Source organism: Podarcis pityusensis (assembly GCF_964106645.2).
Source record: "Podarcis pityusensis genome assembly, chromosome: 1".
Lineage (NCBI taxonomy): Eukaryota > Metazoa > Chordata > Lepidosauria > Squamata > Lacertidae > Podarcis > Podarcis pityusensis.
The window spans coordinates 14,508,834-14,527,562 of NC_138028.1; the positions used below are offsets into that span (position 1 = coordinate 14,508,834).

The 18,729-nt window shown below is 42.7% G+C and overlaps 1 protein-coding gene across 8 annotated transcripts in view; it reads right to left on the reverse strand.

Moving 5' to 3' along the window:
- Positions 1 to 1,682: 1,682 nt before the first annotated feature.
- MARK3 (microtubule affinity regulating kinase 3) overlaps positions 1,683 to 18,729 on the reverse strand; it is a 69,221-nt gene continuing 52,174 nt past the window's right edge. For 2 of the 8 annotated variants that reach the window (XM_081024105.1, XM_081024107.1), the window contains 4 exons: positions 13,238 to 13,495; positions 9,793 to 9,819; positions 4,105 to 4,149; positions 1,683 to 2,290 (listed from right to left, as the gene is read on the reverse strand). In XM_081024105.1, coding sequence (XP_080880231.1) covers positions 1,945 to 2,290; positions 4,105 to 4,149; positions 9,793 to 9,819; positions 13,238 to 13,495 — 676 coding nt within the window. In that variant the 3' untranslated portion in view covers positions 1,683 to 1,944. The remainder of the gene's footprint in view (positions 2,291 to 4,104; positions 4,150 to 9,792; positions 9,820 to 13,237; positions 13,496 to 18,729) is intronic. The other 6 variants (XM_081024108.1, XM_081024111.1, XM_081024106.1 and 3 more) reach the window with 3 other exon arrangements.

The window sequence follows — 18,729 nt, forward strand, 5'->3', positions numbered from 1 at the left end:
GAAAGGAGGACCCTTTTCTGCCTCCTCACTTCCAGTTACTCTCTGAAGACTGGAGAAGAGACCCTCTTAAGAATATTAGGGTGGGCGGGCAGGGGAAGGACTAGAGCATGTGAAAAATGAACATAATGTTTTAGCTGCAGTTCATTCATTTTCAGCTTTGTATACTTGTTGTAACTTGGCTTCGCTGCGAGGAACCAGGGACCCAGGCAGAGGGCCTTCTCGGTAGTGGCACCCGCCCTGTGCAACGCCCTCCCACCAGATGTCAAAGAGAAAAATAACTACCAAACTTTTAGAAGACATCTGAAGGCAGCCCTGTTTAGGGAAGCTTTTAATGTTTAATAGGTTATTGTATTTTAGTGTTTTGTTGGAAGCCGCCCAGAGTGGCTGGGGAAACTCAGCCAGATGGGCGGGGTATAAATAATAAATTGTTGTTGTTGTTGTTGTTGTTAAGCATGCCATTCCGTTGTTGTACCCATAACCTAGGTTTAAGGTGCCATTTAGCTCCTAGCTTTCATATCTCAGTTTCTAACACTGGAGGAAACCCCTGAATAGTACGGGTTATGGTATAGAGGACTGCAATTGGTATGGAGGTTGATGAAATCGGGGTGCCTCGCCTTGTGCTAATGAAAGAGCTTCTATAACACAAAGCTACCACAGGATAACACCCAACGAAAGACATGTTCCAGTAAGCCTGCTGATAAACACATTTCTACCTCAACAAAAAGGGTTGCATCCAAAACAGCGCCAGTGGAATTCCTCTGGAACAGTGGCTATTCCATTTCCTCTCCTATCCCTGCGCATGGCACCCAGATCTTTTTGGGAGGGTTCCCCAACTTTCCAGAGCTGATTTCGACGGTGCGTGGGGGACTGAGGAGGAGAGGTGGGGAAAGTTCTGTTCTGCTAGCACAACTGTCTTGCGGTAGCAGAAGGGGAGTGCTGGATACTGCCCATCTGTGTTAAAAAGGATACGTTACGGGCACAATTCCCCAGGAATGTTCCCTGAACCGGCCCCACTGGAGTGAACAGGAGCAATGCAAGAGCAAAGTGGCCCAAAATAAAATGACAAAAAATAATAAAAAATGCAATTTGTTCTAGTAAAAACCTTGAGGAGAAAGGATCAAGAAGATAAAATGCTCAACTTTTGCTTAGCAAGGAAAAATAAAAACTTGAAGCATTTCTCCACAGTTTTAATTATCACAAATGTGTAGTTTTAATTTTGATTCCAGACTTAAATAATAATAAATAGGTGGGAGAAAGATTGCAAGACTTGAGGGGGAAAAAAAACACGAGTTTTAAGTTACCTCATGAGAGCAAATAAGAAACCACAGGAATACTGTTCACAACCATAAACCCAAACCCTTCATACTATTCTTAAACACAGCAGTGAATTGCAAAGCCTGAATTTACTGGTGAGCTCATTAGCTTTGTTTAACGTATTCTTAAGTGTCTCCATCTTGGCCATTTCAATTTTAGCACCAAAAGTAGCCCAAAAAAGAGGTACCAGTACAGCTCTAATGCTTTAAATGGTTTACATATAATACTTTTTATATTATAATTATACACACATACGGTACATTCACACATCCACACAAACAAGAGGAATATTCAAAGGTATATATTTGTGTGTTTCAGATTGTTCGCCAAGACTCAGAGCAATGGAAATAAAGCAGAAGGGAATAATATTTTACATAGTAGGCAACTTTAATGCTGTAGTGCATATATATATATATATATGTATATATATAAAAAGTCCAATTCTCCCTCCCAGCTCAGCAGCTTGTCTCAACAGTTTTAATATCATGATTCAGAAGATGCAGAAATTATTGCCCTAAATATTATTCTATACATTTCCATTGGTGTTCTCAAAAAAACAAAACAAAACAAAACAAAAAAACCACTTGAAATTTGCTACTTTTAAATTTACAAACTTGATTGCTCTTCCCATTACAGCTTTAATTCATTGGCAATTTTGGAAGCAATGTTTTTAAAAGCTATGGATGTTCCCGATATCCTTTTGAAGCGAACTCCGTTCAGCGACAGTCTTGGCAGCTTACACACCTCCATCTCCCATTGCACGAGGTTCTCTGCGTGGCCGTCTCCATGGACACAGAAAAGCAAGAAACGCTCCCTCTGTTCATAGTCACAGTTATTGGCGTCCAGGACCTTGCGGATTTCCCTCATCATATCGTTAGGGTCCATGGAGCTGGTGGTCTTCATGCTCCAGGTGAATCGTAGTGAGCGGGGCTTGGCTTCTTTGTTGTCATCCTTCTGGTCAACGGACACGTTGCGGCTGAAAGGAAACAAAGCCTTAGTATTCATACCAGATGAGCCCATTTCCTTTCCGAGTTGTTATGTCAGTGAAAGCCATTATGTTAGTAAAAGACTTTGCAGCATGCATTATTAAGCATGCTCTCTCGGCAACTGCTTACCAAGCCCCGCTGCGATTAAAAGCTCCTGTTAGTGCCTAGCAACATCTGAATTAGGGGGAAAGCCCAATAGAGCTCAAGCCAACGAGGTGTTATATGAAAATACGTGGCGCTCACCTCCAAGGCTTCCTTCCCCTCCCCTTACAAAAACAGGTTTCAGAGGGGGAGATGTGAAATAGAGAAGTCTCACATGTGTGGGTGTGATGAAACCTTTCCCCAGGACACTGATTCTCTCTGCTGCAAATCATCTTTCATTTCCCATCATCAGGGAATGCCAAATATACATAATACACTAAATGTAGAATTTGGTGCTGGGGACTTTTAATGCAAACTCTGCATGTCACGATTTAAGTCTTCCCAACATGGGGCACTATCAATTACATGTGAAAGATCCCTTAGGACCCCTTTCCCCCTAACTTTGCTGGAAGCAGACTGACTTCCCACTTTCCTACAAGTTGAGAGCAGTTTTTTTAAAACTATCACATTCAAGTAGTAATAACGATGTTTTAAAAACTGCCCTTTAAGTTTAGTTCCAGGAAGGATCATAGAATTAACCTCTACTTTTATTTTAAAATGAATAAACTCTGCAGACAAAACTGGAAGGGATTGTAAGTGACGGGAAAATGTTCAACTACGGTGATTAGAATTGAAGCATACTATCAAACCTGGTGATCTAGTGAAAGCAGCAAGCATGACTCCGCCAGCAGCCATTGAATGAATGCTGCCAACAGTTCCCTGGGCTGCACACTTCTGGGTGAAAACACGCTTGTATCAAATATACAAAAAAGACAAATTCCCCATATTGTTGCCTTCCCGTCCCAATTTCCCCTATCCTTTTTGGAAGGGCTATGAAAAAAATTAGAAGTCACAGGCATTTCTAGAATTTCATATCTACTTCAACCTGTGAATTAGCAGCCCTGCCGCCTTGAAGGCAGGCAGATATCAAGTTTTGGGGGGGAAAGGCATCTGGTAGTGTTAAGCTTTGTGTATGGAATCAGAACCAGACATAATAAAGACACTTCCAGAGGTAACTGTTTCAAGTGGTGTCCAAAGACAGGAGCAGCACTTTATTCCATGATCCAGTATTTGAGTCTTTCTAACAGGCTCTCAGCATAATTCAATCCAGGTTTTCATATCTGTTAATGAAATCCTAGAACTTCTGTAGGAAAACGAGCCCACCATTCAAAACCAAGGCTCTCTTATAGACATTTCTGTGATTAATTCTTAGTCACATGAATCTGGCCTTTGTGCTGAAAGGTAATAAAAAAAGAAAAGCCTTCTACTGTAGGCAAAAAACATTTCTTCTTATATTTTCCCCTTCTCTACTTGACAATGGCAGAGAGTTTTCAATGACAATTTCAGGCTAATTGGGGAAGTCTCCTTTCTGAACTGTCCCGAAATCTGCTGGCTCTCTCAGCTACAATCGAATAGTCACTGCATGCCTCCGAGAGGCTAGATTTTGGTCAGGGTGTATGCATGAAAAGTCAGAATCATGTAATATAAGTGATTTAATCACAGCTTTGAGTATAGGAGGCAATCTTAGTTTTACATATTCGTTAAGTTGGACAGATACCACCACCAGTGTCCTACTGCTTAGATCCCTCGAAGGAGTGGAGGGGGGGAAAGAGTGTAAAACATCTAAGGTTAACATTTTAAGCAAAAAAATAGTTACCCTCACCTTGAGCCCTCAAATCTCCCGTTCCTCTCATATTCAGTTGGGAGCCTCAATGAAAACAATGCCGAAGCACAAAGAAAGCAGGAAAGAGAAGACAAATCTTACACTAGTATGGGTAAAAGTTGGCAGAACACTGCATAGCAACATCTCACTTAACAATTTACATTTGCAATTAGATGCTTGGCTTTAAACATTCAAATGATTAGTAGACTCAGAATATCAAACATGCCTTTGTCCAAATAAAATATATTTGGAAGCCTCAAACGTTTGCTATTAGGGCTGTACATTGATCTACAAGAAGACAGCTATGTGTGATCCTCAAAAGAAGATCCTCAAAAGAAAGGACTTGCAACAATGGTGCTCGATTAAGCATTGGGCTGCTCACATAACTGTTAGGCAGGCAGAAAGAATAAATTACAAACACTAGAAATTCAGTTCAGGTATACCAGACAAGGCCCATCATAATATATTTTCAGGACTCTCCAGCCTGTCATCTCTCAGTTTATATATAAATGGACGAATTTCATGATCAGCTGGTAATTGTTTCCCCTATATTAAGAAAATTTCCAGCTAGAAATTTCACCACTGTATAATTCCATTCACTTAGCATTCCTCTGCCTTACCTGTCAAGAATAAACCTTTAGAAAGAAACAGAAATAGTGCAAGGCACTTTTGAACTGCTGCAGAGAAGGGTGGGAAGAAAATGTGAAGACCTTTAAAACCAACTTCTGTCGATACATATGATTTTCAGCAGTTGGGTAGGTATGCAACAGAAGAATGGGAAATCCTTCCTATACACTGTTCTGCTCCATTTAACACCTTAGCTTTGATCACAAATGCTGAACTGAAAGCACTTAGAAGGATTCACACAGACCTTACCCCAACCCTCAATTTCAGCACCACCCTTGTTGCCCTCTACAGAGTTTTGTGTTAATTTGATACAGACTTCTGATTAGCTTGGAATGCAGAAGTTCTGCAAAAACTTCTGGCCAGGGATATTCACAATAAGCCGTCTATAAATCCAGCAAATTGCAGTATATCCACACCTCTGTAAAAAGTTTACTGCTCATCTCTGCAATTTGTAGTTTCATCTGTTCAGCAGAACATGCTAAACGGAGGAAAGAATCTGCAAGGGATTCTATTTTATTCCTTTTTCTCCACCACTGCACAGAAAGCAACTGGTACAAACTCGGATTCAAGGGATTTAAACGACTATGTGGTATGTTGAATTTGGCTGCAATCTCCAAATGAGCTTCACTGACTACTTCAGATTGGAGCAATAGAGCTACTGAACTCTAATGGAGGGGAAGAACACAGACTGAACTTTCTGAATGGCAATACGAATGCATGGAGAAAGTCGAGGTATACCGGAAATAGTCAGAATCCAGTAAGAAAAACTGAATTGTCATCTTATCCCACAATCCATTGATTTGTCAAACCAGTTATATAAAGGGAATTTGTACCAGTAAATGCACCAACTGTTCAAAATCTTTTCATAACAGCAAGAACTGACCATGCTTCAAGATAAAAATTAAGCACCCAATCACAGAAATGTAGGAGGCTGCCTTTTACTGAGTCAGACCGCTGGTCCATTCAGCTCAGTATTATCTATACCAACTGGCAGCAGCACCTCTCCAGGATTTTAGACGGGTGTCAGGAGATGCCAGTGATTGAACATGCGCCCTTCCACATGCAAAGCAGATTATCCGTCACTGAGCTAAGGCCCTTCCCTGTCCACTTGATTAAGAGTGACCGAGACGTTCTTAAAACGGCAGAATTCATGGCACATACCGTATTTTTCGCTCCATAGGACGCACTTTTTCCCCTCCAAAAATGAAGGGGAAATGTGTGTGCGTCCTATGGAGCGAATGCAGGCTTTCGCTGAAGCCTGGAGAGCGAGAGGCATCGGTGCGCACCGACCCCTCTCGCTCTCCAGGCTTCAGGAAACTATCCGCAAGCCTTGCAAGCCCGGTGGGAGTTCCCGCGGGCTCACAAGGCTTGCAGGCAGCAGCCTGCAGCCCCGGCGAGTGTCTGCAAGCCTTGCGCGCCCGGCAGGAGGTCCCGCCGAGCGCGCGAGGCTTCGGGCGGCAGCCTGTCGCCCGAAGCACAGGGAGCCCTCCGGAGGGCTCCCCGTGCTTCGGGCGAGTGTCTGCAAGCCTTGCGCGCCCGGCAGGAGGTCCCGCCGAGCGCGCGAGGCTTCGGGCGGCAGCCTGTCGCCCAAAGCACGGGGAGCCCTCCGGAGGGCTCCCTGTGCTGCGAGCGAGTGTCTGCAAGCCTTGCGCGCCCGGCAGGAGGTCCCGCCGAGCGCGCGAGGCTTGGGGCGGTAGCCTGCAGCCCGAAGCACGCGAGGCTTGGGGTGGCAGCCGCGGGGGGGGGATAATTTTTTTTATTCATTTCCCCCCCCAAAAAACGAGGTGCGTCCTATGGGCCGGTGCGCCCTATAGAACGAAAAATACGGTAAATATTTGCAATGAGTCCCCAGAAGAACATATGGCTTTCATGAGACACTTTCTAGTTGCACAAACAGGATGGCTTCAAGAAAGAGAGGGCTACAGAATTAAATTCATCTGATAATTCAGTTGTGATTCACTTATACAGTACAATTATTCCCCTGCATGCATGAAAGTGTGAGAGTGTCATATGCATGTTAACATTCTGAAATAAAAAGGATTCTTGAAGAATTCAAAAAGTGAACGTCACATTTGGGCCATACAGGGTGAAAGCCAACCTAGTGAGAGTGGGCATCTACTTGTGCTTCCTTTTCTCTTGTCCCTGCAGCGCCCCCCCCCCCCGATGTCCTCTGGAAGGTTAGGGATCCTGCTGAGCAGTAAAGAAAAATCAAAATCCATGCAAGTGGGTTTCCATTGCACAAGCAGATGGACATCTTTAGGATGGTGGTGGAAGGGGTTTTAGTGAACTTTGTTTTTTTACTGATCTTGTTATCCTATCCTGATGGTTTTGGTGCCCTGTTATAACAATACCTTTGGTGCCCTGTTATGATGATACCTTTGTGTTTCACTGTAATTTGACTGGCAGATTGTATTTTTTTTATTTACATATTGCATTCTTCTTTGTTAGCCATCTGGCACTCTTTGGGAAGGCACAATATAAATATTTCAAAATTAAAAAGAGCAATGCAGTAGGCCTACAAGTGATGAGCATTTAACTTGTGTGCATTCAGCATTATGGACTTGGCAAAACTATTCTTCAAAAAATTAAAAAGGGAGTGGAAAGGGGGTGGTCATCTGGGGGGAAAAAACTTTGGCACCCTGCCTGCCATTAGCACCCAATGTGTTTTGACGATACACTATTTTGGCTTTATGTACTATCCTCAGAACATAACCCCCACATATGTTGCAGGTCTACTGTACTGTAAACAAACCGCTGGTTTCATAATCTGCTAGCTATTGGGATGGGGACATGTGCTTGCTTGAGAAAATTTGACAAAGTGCACTAATATCAAAAAATTAAATTAAAAATTAAATTAAAAATTAAATTAAGGATGTCGAGCAGTCCAGCTAAGGTTGTGCTTTCAGGGGATTCAAAATATTTAACAGAACAGGTTAAATACACATAAATAAGTGAAGTGATAAAACATTCAATGCAGCCATATCACACACCAGGGTACCACAAATGTTATGTATCCATTACAGAAAAAGCAGATATCGTAGGGGGGAAATGCCTAAAAGCATGGGAGCAACCACAGGTGGTCACTGGAGACAGTCCAACTCTAAAAAGTTCCATAAGTGACCATACATCTGAAAATGCATTGACATTGTGGAGATGTCTTACCTAGCCTTAGAGGACAAAATAGGATTTTATCTATTTAGAGACATCAAAAGACACTTCTGTACTTTCAAAGCTCTGAATAATGATCAACACACTTTAGGAACTGCTGCGGTTCATTTAACTGCCTCTCAGCTGATGAAACACGCAACCAGGCACTTACAATCAATGATACAGCAACAGGTTTTCCGGAAACTGCCTGGGGTCTAGCTCATTTTTTTGCCACTGGGTAACCTATTAATGTGTCCCAAAGATCGTACACTTTAACTCCAGCTTAATCTGGAAAACTACTGCGCCCTGGTTAAAGGCTCCACTCCAGATGTGGGCAAACACATTTTTGTGTTCCTTAGATTCATGGACTGGTGGAGTTGGAAGGGACCCCAAGGGTCATCATGTCCAACCCCCTGCAATACAGGAATCTCAACTAAAGCATCCAAGACAGATGAGCATCCAACCTCTGCTTAAAAACCTCCAAGGAAGGAGAGTCCACAACCTTTCAAGGAGTCTGTTCTACTGTCAAACAGCTCTTACTGTCAGAAAGTTCTTCTGACAGATTCCAGCTGGAATCTCCTTTCTTGTAACTGTTCCGAGTCCTACCTCCCCAAAGCAGGAGAAAACAAGCTTGTTTCATCCTTCATGTGACAGCCCTTAAGCTCTTTGAAGATGGCTATTGTATCTCCTCTGTCTCCTCTTTTCCAGGCTCAACACTCCCAACTCCTTCAACTGTTCCTCATAAGGCTCGCTTTACAGACCCTTCATCATCTGCACATTTTTCAGCTTGTCAATATCTTTGTTAAATTGTGCTGCCAAAGCTTACAGTGCAGAACCTTAGCTTTGCCCATTACTGAAATTCCTTTTGTTACTTTGGGCCCAATTCTCTACCACTGAGCTGTGCCATTTCTCTAATGCCAGCAGCGCTGTGAATAGCAGAGACACACTGAATTGACCAACTCTTGTATGCATAGTGGGGTGCGCATTAATCTTTTAGAAACCAAAAACTATGTGAAGGGGGGGGGGAAACAGGACCATTTTTCCCTCCTTGCCACAAGCTATGAATTCACATGCCAAAAGCCATGTGTGGCAAGCGCAATGCTATCTCTGCAGGATGGCTTGAAACTGACCCATTTCTTGCACTTCAATTTCTTTCATACTGCCTGGTCTACTGTTATCTTAACATACAAACGTCTCTCTCTTGTTTAGCTGGCTCTCAAATGTGGCAGGCCAAATGTAACTACTTCTACTTTTTCTATGAATACCAAGCAAACAGTGGAGATCCTTACCTCCAGTGCTGCCTAACAATGCTCTTTTCATCAAACAGCTGAGAAGCGTATCTCCATTCCAGAACCATGAATGCAAACTCAACCAAGCATGTTGCTAACAAGAGAGGTGTTTATAGTTCTGACTATGTCTCAATAGATCTTCAGGGTATTATTTGTATTTTTAAAAAAGTAAAAACCCAGGACTAGGTTCCAAATATATTATCACCAGTGAGTGGCAAATAAACTAAAATGGCTCTTAAGCTGAAATTACGATTGATAAAGCAAGTAGAGAATTACTTACCTTTGTATTACACTTTTAATCAATATTACTGAACATATCATTTTTCAACCATAAGCATGCTAAGTGTATTAGTATAAAGAACAAAATTATTTTTTGGTACTATCAAAGTAAGTAGAGCGCATAAGACATGCTTTGCATTTCATTATTATTCAGGTGCCAGAGATCCATAGGGATTATTCATTGGTTAATGAATTTCTTTACTTATCTTGGGTATGTGAAGAGTATTTAGTTCTCAGCGGAAAGTTTAGTTTTGTTTCAATTTGTTTTAAAGAAAAACCAAGGCTAGAAAGCCAAATTCAATGTTAATTGCGAGAGCTGGTTCTGAAAATAGAAGTAAAATCCTACCTTTTGATAAACCTGAATGACATGTTTCTAAAAGAAATTAAGCCAAAATAATAATTAAAATGTGTTGGTATGAAATTTGAAAATCCATTCAACAAGCGAGACACATAAGACTAACTCAATGAAATACGGAAACAGTTTCAAATTCACTCTGGAAATACATGATGGTTATTGGAATGGATGGATGGATCTTCAGTGTTAAGGAGAATTCAACACTTTCTTCCTCAGTCACTCCCCTGCACATAAGATAAATCCTTCACATCATTTCTGCTTTCTGAATTTGATAGCCAAGTAAAGGCAAATTATATTACAGTTGTCTATGTACAGTAGATACATGGTTTAGTACTACAGTCATACCTCATGTCGCGTCCGCTTCAGGTTATGTATTTTCGTGTTGTGTCCTGCGGCAACCCGGAAGTACAGGAACAGGTTACTTCCGGGTTTCACCGTGCGCATGTGCAGACGCAGCACTTCGGCTTGCATCCGTTTCGTGTTATGGATGGGCCTCCAGAACGGATCCCGTCCATAACTCGAGGTTCCACTGTATGTTCACGAGTAAGTAACAGTTCTGTTGGGCATGCATGCTCTCCTCTTCCCCTCCTGGACAGTGGGGAGAACTTCAGTAAAGTTTAGCTTTGCTTTCCATAAAACTTGATATTGTTATGTACGAACTAGTGGTAATGGTTTAAAGCAAACTGTAGTTAAGCAAACCTACTTCATAACCTATGGCTTTAAGTTGGCTTTTAGTTTTTAAAAAGAAACTGACTAGTGCAGCAAACTAGGTTTCATGGGAAGTTAAATTAAATTCTGACTAAGTTCCTTTTTCCCAGCTGCATAGGAGGAAATGGAGTACCCAAGCCTGAGGCTTGCAGCAAATCTCTACTGTCCAGCAAGTTACACTAAACCATTGTTTAGCATTGTGCGCAAAGGGTGACTTTTAAAGCCCTTGGGGTTACCAAGAAACAAAACAAAACCCAGAATAGAAGTAGAGTATCTTCTAGGAACAGGACTCAGAGCTTAGGCTGAATGTGACTTCATAACCCTTTCCAATTAATGCACACAGGAAAAATAGGACTGCAAGACCTTGTGCTCACAGACAAGGAAAATGCTTAATTTCTACAGCAGCCAGAAGGCCCTAAAACAGAACTATTAGTGACAACAAAATTTCCAGTGGAACTAGAATGGACGTTTGAAAACTTCAGTCTATAATCACATTGTGAAAGGACACAAATACTGCGAACTGCTGATGCAACGAAACAGCTTATTCAAGGTGTGAAAAGCAAATAATTACAGCGCCAATTATCGCTTACGTGTCTTAAGTGCAAAAGGAAATAATGACAAACTAGGCAAGGCACTGTAACACTTGAAGTCCCTTGCAAAAATCATGTTAAGTTGAAACAGCTAAGTTGCTTCCAAAGTGAAGTCTCTGAATGTTGTGGAAAGTCTGTGAAGCTGGGTAGTGAGCCTTAAGAGTTCATCAAACCCCGCCCCTCGCAAAAAAATGCATGACAGATGACACACAGACACCAGACCTGCAAAGGCTGCAAGATCTGTGAAGCGTGGACAAGGATGAAATATATATGTCTGTATTAAATGGTAAAACAACATTAACTAAAATAGGCTGAGCAAAATATATGTCTCAGTGGTCCAACAACAGTGGCTTACAGAAAGACAGCTCAGTGTTTATCTCTTTTTCCTGAATGAGCGCTGTGTCACAACAAAGCACACACAAAAATTATTCGACATTGTCACATCATCTGGCCTGAGAGCCTGGAGAAGTTCTCCATTCAATCTCTTTCCCAGTCCTGCTATTTGAGACCCCTTTTAGCTAGAGATGCTGAGGACTGGGGTTCTCTACATAAAAACGATGTCCTCTGAAACCAAACTATTATTACTACTATTACTATAATAAATTTCTTAACCCCTTCTAAACCACTGCCCCAATGGGATTTATACATAATTAAAAACAGTTGAAAAATAGAAATATATATATATATTTAAAACAAGACTAAAACTCTTTAACAAGTGGACACACCATTGTAAAAGATCAATTTATCCTACTGGTAAAGCCTACTGGAATGAAAATGCCTTCCACTCTTTCCGGATAGTGGGTGCCTGTCGTATTTCGACAGGAATGTTATTGAACAGGAGAGGGGCTGGCACGCAAAAAGCCCTGCTCCAAGTTACTGCAGAGTGGGCTTCTGAGATCTTCGGAACTTGCAGGAAAGACTCTCCTGCAGACTGCAGTGATCTACTGGGTATTTAACGCTGTCACTCCAATAACTGGGTCCCAAGCTGTACAGGGGCTTATATGTGGGTACCAACACCATGAACTTGGCCTGGTAGCAAACTGGCAGCCAGTGCGAATCCCACAAGCAAGGTGTTACGTGCTGACCGTAGTTTGCACTCACAAGCAACCTAGCTGCTAGGTTCTGCACCAGCTGCAGCTTCTGGATCAACCACAAGGCTTTCTGCACCCTTCAGTTAATTAGTGGTATGCATAAATCTGTTATAGGAAACTGCATCTAAGAGACCCATGTTAAGAACACTGTTCTGAGCACAGACAGATGTCTATGAGGCCATTCCTGCTTCCGGAGCATGTCCTGGAAAGAGCAAAGTTGTAACTCTTAAGCAAGTGAAAGCTTACTTGCAAAATACAAATCTGATTAAGTTTGGAACTATATTTTACATTTCTCAGTTTCCTGTTTTGGGACTAGCAGTCGCAACCCTGCACACCAGTACCTAGGCTATCCATCTGCTTCTGTTTTCTTTAGGAAGCTTTGCATCACTAAATCCTGAGGTGTCTAAAGCTAGGGTTTTAGGGTTTTTTCCTATGGAATACTGACTAATCATTCTCCTGGGTATACTTCAGCGGTTAACCAACAGTATGTGAAGCTACAGAGTAGCTAAGCTTTCAAAGTGTCAGGATTCCTGAAAAGTTCAGCTAGCTTATACTAGCAAGTGGGCGAGAAAGAAAATTTCACTTCTTGCAAAGGGCTGAAGTGAGCTTCTGTTGATTAGATTTCCCAAGGGAAAACTTCAGTTATTAGCCAATTACATTGTTCATCATTACTGCAGGCTACTATTCTTGACATGTCTAGCCTTCTAAAGACGGGCTGATTTAAGCTAGCTTTCCCGCCCCTCACAATTTAAGTAAACAGTCTTGTAGATTACCGATGCAAACCATAATCCTCTCTGCAGCACCAGAGCAACCACATTGCTTTTTGGAGAAGTGTGTATATAGGTTTGATAAAAGAAAAGGCAAATACTAAAAGCTAAGTTCTATGTATGTCACTTGAAACTCCCACTACTTGGAAGGTGAATATTAAACTTGTAAAAGCTGAACTGCAGTGCATGGTTAGATTAAGTTCTTGGATATGGAGAATAACTGTGCCAAGCAAATTTCTGCTAAAATTATGTTTTTGTTTTTTTTAAAAAAAATACATACCTCCTCGTCAGCTTTGAAGTCAATTTACTGAACAGGTTAGTGGAGCCCCTGCTTCGTGTCTGCGAAAGTGGGGTTGCTTCATGAGACAGGCTGGGTGATGCAGGGGGCCCATTGTAAGTGGCAGTGCGCCGTTCTCTGAGCTGGCCATGGAAAGTGCTGCGACTGGCAGTTCCTCTTGGGAAACGGATACGGTCAGGTGTTGTTGCGCTGCTAATGCTGTGAGTTGAAGCAACTGGAGTTCTCTGATCAGGAATAGCGCTGGAACAAGATCACAGGTTATGTTAAAAATTCCACCACAGAAACTCAAATCTCTACAAGGCTAACACAGTACAGGTGACTCCCCATTTTTGTTCTGGGCCAGACTCCTGTATGCATATGCAAAATCGCATAAAATGGGGAGCACCCTGGAGAGTCCTAATGGCTTGCGAGGAGACCCACCTCAGAGCCTGAAGAGGTCTACTCATGAGCCAGAGGGACAGCAGGACTTTGTTGAGCTGCTCAGCTTCACTGCCTAACAGCTGAAGTGCGGGGTAGCACAGCAGCAACAATGCTTCCCAAGAGTCAGCTGAGACAGTCCCACTGCCCCTCCAGCTCACACAGAGAAGCCCCCTGGAGCCCAAAGAGTGAGGAGACCCTGGGGTGGGTCTTGCACACAAATAGATCACAAGTAAATGAAGAGTTGCCTGTACATGTTTACAAGGAGCATTAGGTACCTCTAGAATACGGTTAAGAGAAAAGTTTATAGAATACAATCTAGAGGTAGCATTACTGCAGCACATAAATGATTCATTAAAAAAAACAAAAAACTCACAAACACTCTAGAAGCAAACAGGAGATCTAAAAACCTGGGTTTGCCGGGCAAAAAGAAAACCCCTACTGCAAGAAAGGAACTGAGCATTTTCTATGTTGATAATCTGAGAATAGATTTCCAGAATATCACTCTAATCGAAAATATTAATTCTAATATTTTCCGAAGCTATACAAAATCACAACATATATTACATTATCTGAAGGAATTTGGACAGCAGTAAAGAACACTCAAGATGTTCATTAAGGGATCACAGCACAAACAACCTTGACCACCAAAAGATAAAGGGAGGGCAGGGAGAGAACACACCTTCTAGGTAGCATCAATTTCTAGCACTATCTAGAACTAGAATTTCCTTAGCGCAGAGTTAAGCAACAATGGGTGCCAGTTAGTTTCACAACAATGCCAGCATTTCTTACATAGACCTGAAGTTATCTGCACCATTGTTTACTGGAGGTAACATCATCTTCGCATGCACAGAAGCAGACATGGACATCGACTTCTGGTATCGCAGCCGAACACTGGTGGAGGATGTAGTATAAACTGTATCAGGGCTAGCTGCACAAGCGAACATTTCAGCCAGGCTGCGAGGGGGGGGTTGGGTTCAGGCAGAGGCAGAAAGAATAGCATGATGGACCAATGACAAAGATGCAAACTCAAAAGCGAACACCTTTTCTCCCACAAACATCTTCCAATTTAGACTGAATGCTCATATGCACAATCACGTCCACAACGGGTTAGGGAAACATTTCCTTGCTGGTCACAAACATACGAAGCTGCTTTCTATTGAGGGGCAGGCTGTTCGTGCATCCAGTTTAGTACTGTCTACTCAGAATGTCAAGAATCTCTCTAAGGTCTCAAGCAGAACTCATGCCTAGCCCTACTACCCAAAACCTTTAACTAGAGATGGAAGGGCTTCAATCCGGGATCTTGTGCATGCGAACATGTGCTCTACCTCTGAACTATTAGCCTCTTTCCTTCTCTAAGTGGACCGAGAACTCCCAGAAGTGCAAGCTGGATTTAGAAGAGGCAGAGGAACCAGAGACCAAATTGCAAACATGCGCTGGATTATGGAGAAAGCTAGAGAGTTCCAGAAAGACATCTACTTTTGCTTCATTGACTATGCAAAAGCCTTTGACTGTGTCGACCACAGCAAACTATGGCAAGTTCTTAAAGAAATGGGAGTGCCTGATCACCTCATCTGTCTCCTGAGAAATCTCTATGTGGGACAAGAAGCTACAGTTAGAACTGAATATGGAACAACTGATTGGTTCAAAATTGGGAAAGGAGTACGGCAAGGCTGTATATTGTCTTACTGCTTATTTAACTTATATGCAGAATTCATCATGCGAAAGGCTGGGCTGGATGAATCCCAAGCCGGAATTAAGATTGCCGGAAGAAATATCAACAACCTCAGATATGCAGATGACACAACCTTGATGGCAGAAAGTGAGGAGGAATTAAAGAATCTTTTAATGAAGGTGAAAGAGGAGAGCGCAAAATATGGTCTGAAGCTCAACATCAAAAAAACGAAGATCATGGCCACTGGGCCCATCACCTCCTGGCAAATAGAAGGGGAAGAAATGGAGGCAGTGAGAGATTTTACTTTCTTGGGCTCAATGATCACTGCAGATGGTGACAGCAGTCACAAAATTAAAAGACGCCTGCTCCTTGGGAGAAAGGCGATGGCAAACCTAGACAGCATCTTAAAAAGCAGAGACATCACCTTGCCAACAAAGGTCCGTATAGTTAAAGCCATGGTTTTCCCAGTAGTGATGTATGGAAGTGAGAGCTGGACCATCAAGAAGGCTGATCGCCGAAAAATTGATGCTTTTGAATTATGGTGCTGGAGGAGACTCTTGAGAGTCCCATGGACTGCAAGAAGATCAAACCTCTCCATTCTGAAGGAAATCAGCCCTGAGTGCTCACTGGAAGGACAGATCGTGAAGCTGAGGCTCCAATACTTTGGCCACCTCATGAGAAGAGAAGACTCCCTGGAAAAGACCCTGATGTTGGGAAAGATTGAGGGCACAAGGAGAAGGGGACGACAGAGGATGAGATGGTTGGACAGTGTTCTCGAAGCTACAAACATGAGTCTGACCAAACTGCGGGAGACAGTGGAAGACAGAAGTGCCTGGCGTGCTCTGGTCCATGGGGTCACGAAGAGTCGGACACGACTAAACGACTAAACAACAACAACAACAACAACAATGCAAATGGCTGGTCCCGTACTGTTCTTACTGTAATTATTTGCATGTTTTAAACAGGTTTCATATATGTATATAGTTTTAGTTTTACCAATGTTTAACTGTTTTTCGTTATTGCTTTTTTATGTTTTTAGCAGTTCTTGTTTTTAATCTGTCAGCAGCCTTGAGTAAACAGAGAAAAGGTGGGGTATAAATTATTAACAACAACAGCAACAATAAGGCCATTTCACTACTGCAGTAGTGAAACCTAAGCAAATACTTATCCTATGCCAATTAAAAATTATGCAATCTGCTATATTTTTTCCAGTCAAAAGGGAACTCATTGACCACATTTGCATGCAATGCTGAAACTAAACCATTTAGAACAAGGAGTGGATTGGAAGCTTTTCCGGCTATGTTCAAGTAACAGAACTGGAACTGTGGTTAGCATTCACTTTGTTCCTTAATACACACACTGCTAAACGATGGCTTACTGATACATGCAACTGTAGTCTCTACGCCGTCTTCTCCTGACGGTGTAAGACAAAGGAGACTACAACAAGACTGAAAATGCTGTTTATGAGTCCCCCGCTTGGGGAAAAAGGTACTAGACCAAGTGCTTCCGGCCAAATCTTCACACCCCACAAGTTATGTATTTTATAACTGCACACATATCCCTCACTTCTTGCGTTACTCACAATCAATCAAGCACTGCTCACTTCAGTCCCATATTCTGCAATGCTCTTGCTCCCTTCCTCCTACCCTGCACCTGAAGGGAGGTTGGAATTCAGATGGCAGGGCTTGAGATAGTGGGGGGGGGGGCACCCCATTGCTACCCGAAATAGCACATGGTCTTCAAAAAGATATGAAAGCTCAATTCTTCTTTAATTAGCTTGTCACAGAAAGGAGTTGTTTATGATCCTTAACAGCAGAGGACAAAATACATCCTGACTAAGGCATGTTAATCCAGGGCCATATTACAAGTGTAGAACTGCGGAGGAGGACGGATGGCATGGGACTTCCTGCCAGGTTCATGGATGGCTAAGATTCCACCCAAGAACTTCCAGTTCATAGTTAATGTTCTAAATTAGCTACTGCCTGTTACAGTGATTAATTAGCAGGATAGACTCTTCTTAAAGGTAAAGGGACCCCTGACCATTAGGTCCAGTCATGGCTGACTCTGGGATTGTGGTGCTCATCTTGCTTTACTGGCCAAGGGAGCTGGTGTACAGCTTCCGGGTCATGTGGCCAGCATGACTAAGCTGCTTCTGGCGAACCAGAGCAGCACACGGAAACACCATTTACCTTCCTGCCGGAGCGGTACTTATTTATCTACTTGCACTTTGACGTGCTTTCGAGCTGCTAGGTTGGCAGGAGCAGGGACCAAGCAACGGGAGCTCACCCCGTCGCGGGGATTTGAACCGCCGACCTTCTGATCGGCAAGTCCTAGGCTCTTTGGTTTAACCCACAGCGCCACCCGCGTCCCACTAGACTCTTCTTAGGCGCAGTTAAATTATGGAATTCACTACTGAAAGATGGCAACCAACTTGGGGATTGGACAAATTCATGCAGAAAAAGACTACTGATGGGTAGTAGTAATAGAGTCAGAGAATCACAGAATTGTACAGTTGGAAGGCTTCCTAGGGGTCATCTGGTCCTACCCCCTGCAATGCAGGAATCTCAGCTAAAGCATCCATGATGGATGGCCGTCCAACCTCTGCTTAAAAACCTCCAAGGAAGGAGAGTCCACTACCTCCTGAGGGAGTCTGTTCCACTGTCAAACAGCTCTTACTGTCATGATGGTTATATTACCTCCAGTGTCAAAGGTACTATGTTTCTGAATACCCATTCCTGGGAATCATGAGTAGGGCAGTGCTATTGCGTTTTTACTCCACTTATAGGCTTCCCTTGGGCATCTGGGTGCCGAAAAAGAATGCTGGACCAGATAAGCCTTTGGTCTAATCCAGCAGGACTCGTCTAAGTTTTTTATGCCTTAGCAATATGCATCGTTCTTCATGTAAACTGTAGCAAGTGCCACCAGGTGTTCTAGGTAGCCAAGAACTACAGAAACAAAAAGGTTGTGGGTGGCCAGAGACAAGAGCGAGTCTAAAAGGCAGGCTCTTCCAATCGTGCCAGTCTTCCTATCCTTATTCACTGGAATAAAACATTCTGTCTCTGGCATACACAATCAATGACAAGTGTGTACAATTTGAAAAGACGACCTACTTTGCACAGCCTCAGAGACAAAAATATACCAGGCTTTTCTCCTCCAAATAACCTCCGTTATTGAACTATCTAGTGACCTGCCAAAGCCAGTTCAAAAACAATCAGTTGTATTTCATCCACTTTTTTTCCCCAATGTGAAAAATTACAGGGCAGATATCATTCTTTTGAGAGGTTCGAAGCCGCACGATTCGGAACTAGTAAAGTAAAATATCAAATTCCAAGGGTCTTATGTGACTACACAGGTCCTGCACAAATTATTACCCTGCAGGACC